The sequence below is a fragment of the Rhopilema esculentum genome, unplaced genomic scaffold (assembly GCF_057945365.1).
Source record: "Rhopilema esculentum isolate cy_ngs unplaced genomic scaffold, ASM5794536v1 HiC_scaffold_25, whole genome shotgun sequence".
Taxonomy (NCBI): Eukaryota; Metazoa; Cnidaria; class Scyphozoa; order Rhizostomeae; family Rhizostomatidae; genus Rhopilema; species Rhopilema esculentum.
In genome coordinates, this window is record NW_028300836.1 from 110872 (window position 1) to 125000 (window position 14129).

At 36.5% G+C, this 14129-nt stretch overlaps 1 protein-coding gene across 1 annotated transcript; it reads left to right on the forward strand.

Moving 5' to 3' along the window:
• Positions 1-6760: 6760 nt before the first annotated feature.
• On the forward strand, positions 6761-14074 carry LOC135686328 (uncharacterized; the record flags this gene model as incomplete). The annotated part of the gene is given in 8 exon segments (XM_089115321.1): positions 6761-6835; positions 8657-8747; positions 9142-9207; positions 9804-9964; positions 11512-11653; positions 11799-11922; positions 12238-12351; positions 12917-14074. Coding segments are annotated over 8 exon segments (1885 nt in total), but the record flags the coding sequence as incomplete, so codon positions are not given.
• Between the last annotated feature and the right edge of the window lie 55 nt (positions 14075-14129).

Sequence of the window (14129 nt, forward strand, 5' to 3'; positions counted from 1 at the left end):
CTTTGTGTTATTCGGCAACTCAATAATGTCATTTGAGCTGATATATTTGCACGCCTGGGAAACTAAGTATTGAACAAAATGCATGCAAAAGGAAAATGTTCTAATAAAAATTTTTCTTCAAAAAAGCTATACTAAAGAGGAGCTTTCGTCAGCAATGAAAGACCGTCGATTCGTCAGCATTGTCGCTCGGCAATGAACTCCAACTTTTACAGCAGCTAGAGAGTGCAATATTAAATAGCACTTACATGCCAAGCATGACTTGATACCTCTTGCACTCAATCATCACAATTACAGGCAATGTTGCAGTTATCAGAATGTCTGTCGAAGTCATTTGAAGGAAACGATGCATCTAGCTTTCTCAGATCGGAAAGTTACGGGAATGAGTGCAAGGATTGCTCGCAAGCCATATTCCAAAATTTCAAAACGAATTGTTCAATAGACAGACAAATATTACATCAGGACCTTTTCGATACAGCTTCATACATGGAAGTTTATACATGCGTTAACTTGATTCATACGCATTGCATGGTCAGAGTAGCTCTTGGAAAGAAATTACATATCAGGGTTGGCAAATAGCAGGAATTTCCCTACTAAATGCCTGAATTCCTGAAAACAATAATGAATAAAGTCAAATGATGCTAAACGTTTTAAAGTTCTGAAAACTGGTTGTGCACTTATGAAATGTTGTTATGAATTCCAGCATTGTATCAGATTGAAAGAACATTTGAAGTGCAGGTTGATTTCTAACCCAAAGTTTCTTGCTTTATATTTATATTGTGTTTGAAGGTGTCTTTTCTTAACATTTTCTTTAAGAATGTCTGTTCAGTTGAAGCTCTTGGCGCTCACCTCCAGGTGTATCACGGTATGTGTTCTGTTCTGCATGTGAAGTGAAGCATTTCGTATGCAGCGTTACGTGGATTTTCTTTTGGTCAACACAAATTCGTCACATCTCATCTGAAAAATCAAGATTCTGTCCAAAAACCCGAAAATCACTTTCGTAAACCAAAACCTAGCCAAACCTGAAGGCAGGTGTAATATACGTTTTGGTACCCTATGCAAAAGTGTAACATTGTGAACGCAATGTGTTTCAGATCGTGTGTTTTCATCATTGTGCGACGTTTGGTACGTTTTTAAGAGTTTAATATTTACACTTGTCAATCAAGCAATATTTAGAGTTGCCATTAATGTTGTACTCTTTTTGCATAAACTTAACAACGGAAATCACAGCACCGCTTCTTACTTGCATCCCTTTTATCAAAATAGTTCAATTGTTCTTTACATTCTGAACAATATGATCCAGAACATTCGCCGGTTCGCCTATTGTTTAAATGCTTTCGTACGTTTTTGCATAACCGAAATTGGCATGCGTTTGTGTACCCGGACCGATATGCATAAGGTTACCGAAACGCATATGACAGTTATCTTATACAATATTGAAACTTAGGTACTAAACAGCTCGAGTGCTTTCACAAGCCACTCGGGTTGAATGCCAGCAGCCCTTTCTTAGCCTTTCAATCCATGACCGTCCTGTGTGTGTGTGTGCGAGTGAGTGTCTACAAGTTTGATAGCAGTGGCCTTTCGCAAGCACCACGCTTCTCTCTAAATAACTCTGTTTCTCCTTACTCTACTTTATATAACAGCATTACAATTACAATATAGCAAACTAACATCAATAATTATCGGTGTTATTGTCGGTATCTATCGTGCAATACGTAAATGAACTAGTAGGAGGTGTGGATGCGCGGAGGAACTTTGTAGGGTAAAAGGGCATGTAAAATATTACGTTACCGGAAAACATGAAAAACTAACACGCGACAAACTAATATAGACTAAACAAAGAGAAGCATGAACAAGTATAAGCATAAACGACTGACCTAAATTTTGCAAGTATTCATAAACTGCGTTTACATCATACCGGATTACTCACGTATCTGATTACTTTTCATAACAGAATAGAGGTTGTGTTTGCACGAACGTGCATCAATCCGATACCTCCCGTACCACTTTAGCGAAGTGTAACCTCTCCGCTGTGAAAGTGGAAAAATGATCCGATACATCCCGTATCCAGGGACGAAAACAAGTGGCTAATTTTTGGGGGTCGTGGAAGGATGAAAATTCCAACTTTACTTGAGCAAATTTTTTTCAACTTGTAAATCTACTGCACCTATCGAATAGATATTTGGAAATATCCCTATTTTCAGATTTCTAGTTTCTTTATAATTACCAACATTTTACCCATATAAATACGCTAAAAACACTAAAGACGATAAAGGAAATCTCTAAATTTGGATTAACTTAACACGAACATTTAAACTTTTCTTAAGAATTTAAGCAACATCTAAGCATTACCAGTATAAGATATATTTAATGATAAAAAGTGATTTAATTTAAAGTCAATTAACAGCGACTCTTCTTTTTCCGCTTTGCTCTTTTTAAAGCTATTTGCTGCACATCAATTTTATCTGAAATTTATCTTTCACGATATAGAAGCTTTAAGGAATTGAGCCTTTCATCTTTGTTCTTGAATGAAGGAAGTTTTTAAAAATTTTCTAGAGGGCCAAATGTCTTTTCGTTTTTTAAAATTGAAATGGGTGATTTGAGAGTAAGTGCAATTCGTAACACTCTTCTTTGATCAAATACTTCTGCTGCAGCTTCTGCAATGTTTTCTACAATCACTGCCAAAATTACTTGGAACACCTAACACTTTGGGCTGTGCTTTTCTATTTTTCATTTGTTTTCTTGAATACTACCACTTCCGCCCCCCTTTCCCCCCAAAACAATGTTGAAAGCGTACTCCATCCACAAGAAAAAGCGTACTCCATAACCCCTTTCTTTTTTCTATAGTAAATCAACATTGTTCCTAGGGGGAGAGAGGGATGGCTGAATTTGCCTTTGAAAACCTACGTTAGTGTTCCAAAACTTTTGGCAGTGATTGTAGCTTCTCAACTGCTTTATCATAGCAATTGATGATAAGGACTTAAAGTGCATATGACACGAAAATTTTTATTCGCTTAAATCATCAAAGAAACATCGCTGGTAACGACGGTGAACTTAGTTTTTTCATTTGCGACTTACTTTCCGCAAAAAACGGGGTTTTCCGACACCCACTCGAGCTAAAATGTGTCACAAGAAAAACGCGGTCGAACCTGTGGTCACGTGACCCCTGTGACGTAAAGTGGTTGTGTATCCGTTGAATAGAACAAGGCTTCTGTATGGTTTCACCATGTGCGGGCACTACTGTTGTCGCCCTAAAGATTTTTTTCCTCCATAATTATAATAAGTTTTATTTAGATAACTCAAGCAATGCCATCAAAGGTCGGAAAGTAATTTAGAAAAATTTTTTGGTTCATTATAAAATTGATAAAAATTGAAATAAAGTGTTGTGCATGACTTTATGGAACGAATACCCCCTTGAGGAAGATACCGTTGTGCTTGACTACCATCCTGGAAAACCTGCCCCAACAGAAGTTCGCCGCTTGGCATTACTTATTAAAAATGCAGCGTAAAGATATCGAGCCATCATCTTTTTCAAGATCACCTTTTTTACACCGAAAATACCAAAACATTTTTTCGACGTGATGCTCTACCCTCAGTCCGCAAACCAAAACAAGACAAAGAACGAAGCAAGAATGAAAAAAGCATGGTGAGTAATAAGTTTCCTATTGTTTTTTTATAACTGCCTAACAACGTTCTATTGTGTAACAGCTGAGATACGTTATTGGTAATGACTCGACAACACCGGGGGCACTCGCTTATGGAAAAAAGGGACTCCTTGTCTCTCTGTGTGGAGTCCATATCACCGTTTTTAATACATAAAAATAAACCATTTAAACAAATGTAAACTACTTCAATATTTTATACAAAAGCGAAAAAGGTTTTGGAAACTAAAAAAGCAGGGGGTTGGCAATTCAAGAAATATTTAAGAAGCAGGGAAATGATATTCTATGGGATAAAGATTCAAGATGCAAGTGAGAATCGATTAACAATAAACAGAAGTCACCAAGTAACAAAACATGATATAAAAACTTTCAATTAAATCACGGACTCAGTCGTTTCTGTATAACAGAAATGGTGGTCTTTGACCTGGTCAGCCTTAGTCAAAGACCAAAAAATTAATCTTGGATCATGTTTGTTGTTAAATGTAAACATTGAAATTTGTGTTCCTTGTTCTTCACAGGCAAGCAGCGTTAACGGAAGCTCTGCACAGATGGAGTTGCTTTGGCATCAACAAGGTTTTGAATCTCTCAGAAGTATGCCATTGCACAGAGATACCTATTGAACAAAAACATTGTATGACTTAATATAATGGTTGATTTGAGTTTCTCTTACATTCTTTAGAATCGGCAGGATCATAACATTACATATATATATTATATGTATATGGTATACTCTTTTCTGCAAGATATAATGAAAATAAAATATTAAATTTACTAATTCTAAGAATTGAAGGTGCCAAACAGAATTTGTATTTCTAGACAGTATAACTTATACAGTATAACAACTAGACAGTATTTGTATAACTTATTCTTCATTCGCCCATACAACGCAATAGGCCAGGTCGCTATGATCAGGGAATGGTGGCCTAAAAACAGCAGAGATGTACAGGGAATACTGAATTTATAACACTAAAAAACCCAATGACAACTTATTTCACTCACCATTGACTCAAAGTAATAATTCCTCGCCATCGATCACGCTGTTGGGATTTTTGTATTCTATCTTCGTCCTCTGCCCGGTCATGAAAGCTTCGAGCCATGCCAGCTTCGCCTGGTTCCGCGTCTGAATTATCCGCAGAAAAAAGACTGGTTCGTTCTTGCAAGGCAAAAATAGCCCATCAGCATCAAAAGCTATTCCCCTTCACTTTCGTCAAAAGCTGACGCCCTCGAGCTTGAATATTTGCCGTGAGACATGTTCATAGACTCTCAAGTAAAACTCCGCCGTATAACTTCTTGTTAGTTAGCAATCTAAATTTTCGCTAACACAACCACTTTACGTCACTTCCTGTCAAACTCGACCCAATCCCTTATGACAGAATTTGAAGCAAAAATCGACCTTGAAACAGCTGTAATTACGAAAGTGTTTGTTTTTCGAAAATTTTATGGTGATTTTCGTGATCAGCATACTCGATTACGTGATGGGGGCGAATAAAAATTTTCGTGTCATATGCACTTTAAGGACTTCTACAAACAACAGGGGAGTGTAGCATCCACTCGTTTTTCATAAGAAGCGTTGAGAAATTCTAGTGTTGAAAGATTCTTAATTTTTTTTATTGAATTAACTACTAGTAGTTTCTTAAAAAATTCTAACTTTAAAATTTTCCTTTCAATACAGGGTATTATCTTTATTGATTTGAGTTGGATGCACGAGGCATGGAGAGAGGTTCTCTCTCTTGAGTATAAATAATTACTTATAATCATCATATATATACTGTATCTTCTTGTTAGAAAGCATGTTTCTCTCTGTGGTACACACCTATGTCCCGCCCAAGTCACAACAATCTTTTCAAAACTGTAGGCTTAATGTTGATTGTCAAGTTTCAAACTTATTATCCGGCAATTCATCTTACCTGTTCAAAATAACTCAATTCAACTTAAATAAGACTTAATGTAATTCACATATGAAATTCACAAGTTTGATCTTACGAACAAAATCCCAAGTAAACCGTTTAGTTTTCCAACTGAAATCTGATTCTTCAAACTTTGGGGGCGTCACGCCCCCGTGCCCCCTGTTATTTATGTGCCTTCACTTATTCGGGGCGCGGCTCTTTTGAGTTATCTTTTACCCTTTTCGTGCCAGCCTGCCAGCCTGTGCTAGATCCCTTGCTAGAAGAAAGAGGCACCTTTTTCAAGACTTGGTTCGCCCTCGGCACCCCACGGCCACCATGACGTTGCCTGTTGTGCATAACCGACACCTCTCCTTTCCTCTTCCATTCTCCTTCACAATTCCTTTATTTCCGTTCTTCATTCTTTGACTTTCTCAGTCTCTGGCACCCAGGGTAGCTGTGTATATACATATGATGGAATGCATGTTTTTTATTTTTGGACCTTTCTTCTTCAGTGCCCAAGCGAAGGGCCTCGTAACTTAACTAGCACATGGCTTCATTTCCCTCTAATCTGATTCTGCTTATGTTCTCTCATAAATAATAAGGTCATTTTTGGTACTTTTTACCTTAAGTATACTGACTGTTTGTTGTTTATAAATACCTTTGTGAAGAGAAGGTGTGTTTGTAAAATCTCTGCACTGGCAAACTTTTGACAAATAGAGGTTGCATATTTCAGAACATTTTTAGCAAATAAATTTGGAAATTTGACATTTTATATATATTTGATTTTCGCAGCGACGAGGATCCCTATTGTCCTTTGATCTAAGTCCGTATAAGATCGAAAAATCCATTTTATTCCTTATTCAGTCCACTTGGTCTTGAACGTTAGCTGGCTGAATTCCCTTTTTTCAAGGTTGAAAACGTTGAGATAGTGTATTTCTAATGTATGATTTGATAAAAAATGTGGTTCCCATACATTTAGCCCCGACTGGGTTTCAGTCCAATGCGCTGTCCTTATTGCTCACATCAAGATTACAAAATAAGTATAAAACAAAGCCTTTAGAGGTTAGGTCACTCTTATTTTCTCTCCTAATATAATTGCTGCCCAATTACGTCATGGAGGTGAAATTGTTTCATTGTTTCAATTTTTATGATCAACAGAAAAATATCCTTGAAACATATGACCTCTCAAAATATAGGGCTAATACACCGTAACGAGGCTTGTAGAGGTGTCTGTTTCCGGTAGGCCAGGCCGGAAAACAAGATGGAGGCGGAGCTGAGAAAGGAAGGATGGTATTAACACGTGCAATTTTTTAACATATGTCTACAGTTTTTTGAAACTACTCTTTTAGCTACGTTTTTCCGCTCGAATAGTGCAATTTAATGCTCCACACTTGTGTTGTTCGTAAAAATTGACGTTTCTCTTGCTTGTTTAAGTTGCTTGTTAATTTGATTGTGAGGTGTTTTTTCGCGCGGAGAATGATACCAACCTATATGATAATTTGTTAACAGTATTTGGCTGATATTTTCATACGGGGAATTTTGTAGACCAAGCTTTAAAGGCTGGTAATCGCAAACCCAATATGAAAACATTGTAGTGCTGAAGAAACATCTGAAAAACTAGCTAAATAAAATTCTGGAAAAAATCAATTACTAATGGCACACCAGCTAAGTGGGGCACATGAAGTTCTGGGTTTGTTGTGCCCAACTGCATCTGTGGTGCAGGGCTATTGCTGCACCCAAGGTCTTGTCAAAATCTCCCATACTCTTCCAAAATTTATTTTAGTTGATGATGTTTGGGAAAGGCTCATGAGCCTATAGCTAGGCCCTACCAAGGGAAAGGGGGAGAGGATTAGGAATCGAGCAAGGAAAGATCTGCCATCTTTGTTTTCCCTTGCTAAAAAAATGTTTGTAAAAAGATTCAGTTTTGATTCGAATGAAAATGCTTCAAAAACAATAATGTTTACTTTTGTAGTTAAAGCAAAGCTGATTATCGTTATATTTCAAAATGATATAAAGAAGAGGATGGTTCTAAGCTGATTCCATGAGTTGCTACTAATGCTATTATCCGTAAACTTTGAAAATTCCCTTCTCTATGTCTGTTATAGAGAAGCAAAGTGATAATGTCACAAAAATCAATTTTTATCTCTAAATTAAAAACCTTTAAACATGCAAAATCAGAAGAATATGTTACAAATTGGCTGAGATATGGTCACATAAGCATAAGCTCTTCCCCCATCAAACCTCTGTGGTTTGGTCTTGGTTCATAATTTTATGAACCAGGCCAGGATAACAGTAATACTTTAGAATACTTGAAATCTTTCATCGGTTAAATCTCGCCTAATTTGGAACATATCTAACTAATTTTGTATGTTGAGAGATATTTTTTGCCACCTTTCAATTGATGTGGTCTAAATGAAAAAATTCTAGAAATAGATTTTTGATGACATTACAGTTCCATACTCTATTGTATAAGGTTTTTATGTCCCTGGAGGTATAGGGAATTTCAATGCTTATAGGTTTTGATTAGGGGGGGGGGGATTATTTATTCAATTACTGGCATTTATATAGAAACTTATTTTGATGTCACTATTTAGAAATAAGTACAGATTTTTTATTTAGAATGGAATGCTTATTATTAGAATTAATAAATATGGCATTGTTTAGATTTGTTAGAATAGCCTATGTCCTTTGTCTTATTGACCATTTGTTAGAAAAATCCTTTGCCTAATAAATTGTTTTGTACTTTTTATGCTTGATAAGTTTTAGATGGTTGGGGTAAAGCTGTTTAATAGTTTTTTCAGTAATCCATATTATGATTTATGCCCTTTACTTCCTGTATCTCAGCGTTATGTATCTTCCTGTATCTGATCCTTTTTCCCACAATTTTAGGTTTTCTCATTTATTCAACACTTGATTGTACAGTCTTTCTTTATGATTGTCAGGGGCTTGGTAGAAAGGAGGTGCTTATTTTGACTTAATGTTTCAAAACAAGGTGCTTAATATTGAGTAAGGGCAAAATATGCATTAATTTTGCTTTTTAAATATAAGAGTGCAATGCAAAATTGTATTTTTGATATTATGTACATTTTAGATATTTTTATCCATGTACAGGTCACTGAGTGATAAGGGTTTGGAGTATTGCAAAAGTCTTAGCACAAACAAAGATCCATCAAGAAGGGAGATTATTACAAATGCTTTGCATGTGAGTTACAAATGCTTTGCATGGTAACGATACTTCTCTGTTTCCCATTGTTAAGCTACCAGAGTTTTTGGTTGCAGCAGTAAAGTCTGGGATATGATAGAAAATGAAAAGTATTTGAAGATACAACTTTTTTTATAGCTTTTTACTGATCAATGGGAGACAATTCTTTCTGCTTTTGGAATTCCTTGACTATTTTTATAAAGGTCCTTATTAAAGTTAGAGACATCAAACTTTGAATCTAAAATATATCTAAGATTTTGTGTATTATCAGAATGAGTTGCATTATGTATTATGCTAGATGGAGTTAAATGCTCAAAAAGCAATGTGCCGAGGACAAGTCAAAATCTTGTATATGCAATTAATGTTTGAATGTATTGCAAATCTTTGTTAATAGACTGACCTTCGCCAAATTGGAAAGCAATGCTTGCCAGCTGATATCAACAGAGCCAAGAATACAATGGTATATTTTTCAATGCATTTTTATTATAACTTATGAATGAAAATTTTGCTTTATATTCATGTATGAGATATAGTTATGAATTAGTGTAGTGAGCCATCTTTTAAAGTAGAACCTTTGCTATTGGTGCGTGCGGGGCATGAGACCCCTTTTAAAAAGAGTCTGTTTCAAAATCAATGATTTTTTGCAATCTAGGGGTGCTTTAACACCATCAGAAAGAGGCAATTAACCTATTATGGCCACATAAATAGAGCAGACAACAGTTTAGAAAAACTGATAATGCAAGGAAAAATTGAAGGGAAAAGAGGAAGAGGAAGACCTGCAACAAAGTGGTTTGACAACATTAAGATGATGACAACAAGAAATGTTTATCAGCTCAACAAAGACACTAAAAATAGAGCTGAATGGAGACGTCAGGTTCATAACATCACCAGGGGTCGAACGACCTGAAGGACAACTACTACTACTACTAGGGGTGCTTTGTGGGCAAATAAAATATGGTTTGCACACTTTGGCGGTAAATGGGACCTTGAAATCCCCCTCAAAATCACATATGTCAGAAATATTGCATTTGGATATATCATCTGGTTATTTTTCAGATTGAGGGTCCAATAGTCCTTCAAATTCAAAAGATTAGGAACGTATCTGCACCAAATGCTAAAGAGGACTCATCATTTGCACCAAGAATGCTGAAACTCTCCATGACAGATGGTGTTATGAGCTGCACTGGCCTTGAGCTGGAAACTGTCAATGCAATCAGGTTTGTTTATAACAGTACGTGTATTGGCTTATGTTTCTCTGTAAGTCTGCTCTTGTAAGAATATAAGACACATGTTTTGTACACCAAACTTTTTGTACAGCAAAGTAGTTGCAACTACTTGTTTTCAAGGCAACTAACAATGCAATTGTTGGGCATTAAGGTTGAAACTCAAGAGAAGCAACTTAGAACTGTCCTACTCTATAGACCAAAGCCTGTCCAGCTTTACTTGTCAGGCATCCAGGATTATATGACAGACCAGTAAACCAGTAATTTCCAAAGACATTTCTTTTTATAATCTTATTGTTTATGGTTGCTACGTGAGCATCAAGAGGTCAGCTTTTAGACACTGAGCTAAGCAGTATCTAGCATTATCCAGATTGTGATCAAAAAGTATCCAGGTTCTTTTATCAGACATAATCTGTTAAAATGAACATATTTGTACATTGTGTTATTTGCTGATGAGTGATTGATGGCTTATTGTTGTTTTTTCATAAACTGGTAGCATGATTCTTTGGCTTGTAAACCAGAGATATTTCCTTCTCAGGATCAATATAATCCAGGCCTGGCCGTAAAACTTTTAAAAGGGGAGCAGTAAACAGCTCTCCTAGTAGTATTCAGGTGAGCTATAAGAATAGAAACAAAGGAAAAATTGATTTCAAGGAGAGCAAATTTGCTTTTTAGAACAATTTAGGAGAGCAATCTGTAGCTCCCCTCTAGCGTTTGAGGAGAGCCTGGAGGGGAGCTAGAGCTATGGCTCTCCTCAAACAGCCAGGCCTGTAATCTTAGCAGAGGTTTACACTAAACTTAAAGGGTCAAGTTGTTTTGCCCTTTTTGCTCTCTCCTTTTATGATACATTATTTAAAGAAAAATTGTAAGAACCCAATGCTTTTATAGTTATGATTCAAAAGTTAAAGTGTTTTTTTAACTTTTAACTACACTTTGGGGATTCACAGGCCTAGATTACTTGAAAAAAACTGCTCATGTCTGAACAAGTTAGCATTGCAAAAGCAAACCTAAGGCAATGGCTCTTTTATCAAAGGTGTCCAAGTACTTTTTGAATGCAAGTGTACATTGTATTATTTAGTGATGGGTAATTGCAGGATAATTAATGCTTTTTCGTATTAACCTCTCTTATGCAAGTGACGAATAATGCAAAGTATTCTGTTATTTCTTATAAACAAATGAATATATAAACAAATGTTTTCAAAAAATAGTTTTAATTCAACATTGCCAATCTAGAGTTTTATGCATTTTTCAATATATATTTTGTCAGCCAGTGTCTATGGTCTATTTTGAATGATAAAAATCCAGGAGAAGCAAGCACTGATTTTTCAACTTGGATGGGGAAGGGAAAGTACCACCAGCTGGCCCCAGCATCTGGTATCTGTAGAAAATAACAAAGTTTCATCAGATTCAGACTAAGTACAATTAATGCAAAGCTGATAAATTTGTTTCAACTTTATGTTAACTATTTAATAATGTAATAAAAGAGTCTGGCAATAATGTAAAGCTTGCTTACATATTTATTCATCTACTTGTCTTTCTAGCCTTTTAACGCCAAGTGGTTCAAAGATTTGTTTGACTGGTAAACTGGCCGTTCATAACGGATTCATTCTACTAACTGAAAGAAATGTCAAGCTGATTGGAGGAAACGTAGATCATCTTAAAGCCAAATGGGAATTGTCATCGGTGGGATTTAGCTAGCTGTCTTTTCCACTGATTGACTTCTAAAACTAAAACACTTCATCTGCTGAATTTTGCATGCTAGGTAGCAAGTATTGTGTTTGTAATCTTCCAAATTAGCTGCCTAATTGTTAAGTAATTTACTTTTCAGAATGTCAACAAATTGCAACGCAAAGTCTTGGCAGCAGATGGCGGTCCGCCTCTGTTTGTTCCCTTTGAAAACAGTGAATTTTCAAGGCGAAAACCCCCAACTGCCTCATCGACAACAAAGACTTGTAAGTCCTCAACTTTAGACCATATGTTTCTTAGTTCAACTTATAACGCTTGTATTCAGCGGCTGGTGCCTGCATATCCATTCTGTATTTTGCAAGCCTGTTAAAGACAGGTTGCTCGTGTCTCACATTCCTTAAAACATCCCAAATGAATATTCTGCCCACTCTATTTCTTCTTCTAATTCCTGTTAACCCCCCCCCCCCCTTAGGCATAACAATCGCCACGTTTTGCCTTGACTGTAGATCTTATAAGTTTTCATTTTGCTGCTTATAGTAACTTAACAGCTTTTTCTCAAACTTGTGTTATTTTCACCCTAGCTGAACCAAAACAACCGCCAAATAGAGAAAGGCCTGTAATGCAAACAGAAAAGGTGACAAAACCATTCGAAGATAAGAAGATTTGGAAGAGTGACCCTCTTAAAACGAAGAAAGGTGAAGTTTCGATGCCGGATATGCTTCCTTTTTGCCAGTGTTTTTCAAATATTTTTTCTTTACGAATTTTTTTTAACTTTTTGCACCTGTCCTCAGTTTGTATGTTCCTTTTGATTATTTAGTTACCTTTCTCCCACAATTTTCATTCAACTGTTAAAATTAAAAAAGAGTAGTCTTTTCAAGTTAACCAAAAAGTATAAATGAATACCACAGGTTGGTCCAAAGGGTATGAATAGTACTAAAAACTCGAGTAAAATACTAGTCGAGTAAAGAGAAATTCGGGAAAGATTAAGTCGTGAAAAATTTAGACCCTTGTGAAAATTTTGGTCACATTTCCCCGATTCTTTCCCTGTTAATCTTTATTATTTCTTATTTACGATTCATTTGACCTTCGTTTCCTCTCCTAGAGTAAATTAAACGTAAGTAAAGAATTTTTTCTGATTGTTTGTTCCAAATGAAAAAGACCAAAAATTTGGAGGATTGCTTGTTAGAAATTTCAATTTCGGTTTCAACCATGAAGCATATTTGAATTTTTTATTTATCTCTTGGTTTCTATTTCTTGCAGATAAAAGTTCAAAATTTGGGAAAGATACTTTTAGCGATCGCTCGCAGGATCAAAAAGGAGCAGGCGAGAAGGGCGACAGAAGAAGTAATACGAATACTGAAGGAAGAAAATCAACGGAAAAAGAAAAGCAGCAAGACCGATATCAACAAGGGAAGAATTTGAAAGTTGGTTCAAAAAAAGGGGAGGAAGAAACCAGTAGACATGCGGCCCAAAATAGCAAAAAAGATTCGATCAAAAATGCTCAGAAAGAAGATAGGATGGCAGTAAAAGACCAGGGTGAAGAAGTGAAGAACAGTGAAAAACAGAAATATAGGAATGGTGGGAAATCAGAATTCGAGGAGAAGAAGTTGTGGAACAAACAAGAGAGAAATGTTAGATCTAGACAAGAAACTACACGACCAAAATCTGGGGGGCGTGAAGAGAAGCCAGGGAACAATTTTCAAGATTTGCCCCCAAGAATGGAGCGTTTAAAGCAACAGAAAAGCTCAGATGTGAAAGAAGATAGAAATAAAGTTTCTGAAACAAGAAAGGAAGGAAAAACTGGAGAGAAGAATTCGAAGAATGCCAAGATAGATGCCAAAGAAATTGAAGACAAGGAAATATCAGGAAAGCCTGACGATAAAGACATGGAAAGAGTGATTGGCCTACTTAATGAAAAAATGAGGATGGATGAAGGCAGGGGTGCTGGAATGGGGGATGACAGGCAAAAGAGGTCTCGGTATGAAAACACCAGATATGTTGACCGGAGCCGAGGTCAAGTGGAAACTGAACACAAGAAATATGGAAAAGAAGAAGCTTCAAGAAGTACAATGGACCATTCAGCACCTGCAAAATATGAGCAGAGAAATGGCGAGAGGTTGGGACAAAGGGGGCAAGGTAGAGGGCGCTATGGAGGGCAAGGAAGGGGCTCACAGCGGGGAGGCTTCTCTTACCGCAATGGACGATATGATTCAGGAGGCTACGATCCGAGTCATGGTGATGTGCGGAAAAATCAGATGGAAAGCATTGACGGAGAGGGGGTTCGAGGTTTAGAGGCAAATGTCCGTTCTGGTAATTTTGGCAGAAACCCTGGTCAAAGTGAAAATGGAAATAATGGATTAATGCGTGAAAACTCAGGTCAAGTAACAAATTTAGAAGCAGAAAAACCAGACAAGGTAGGTTGTTTCTTATTTCGTATAATTTTATATTTGCTGCTTATAGTGATCAAAGCAAT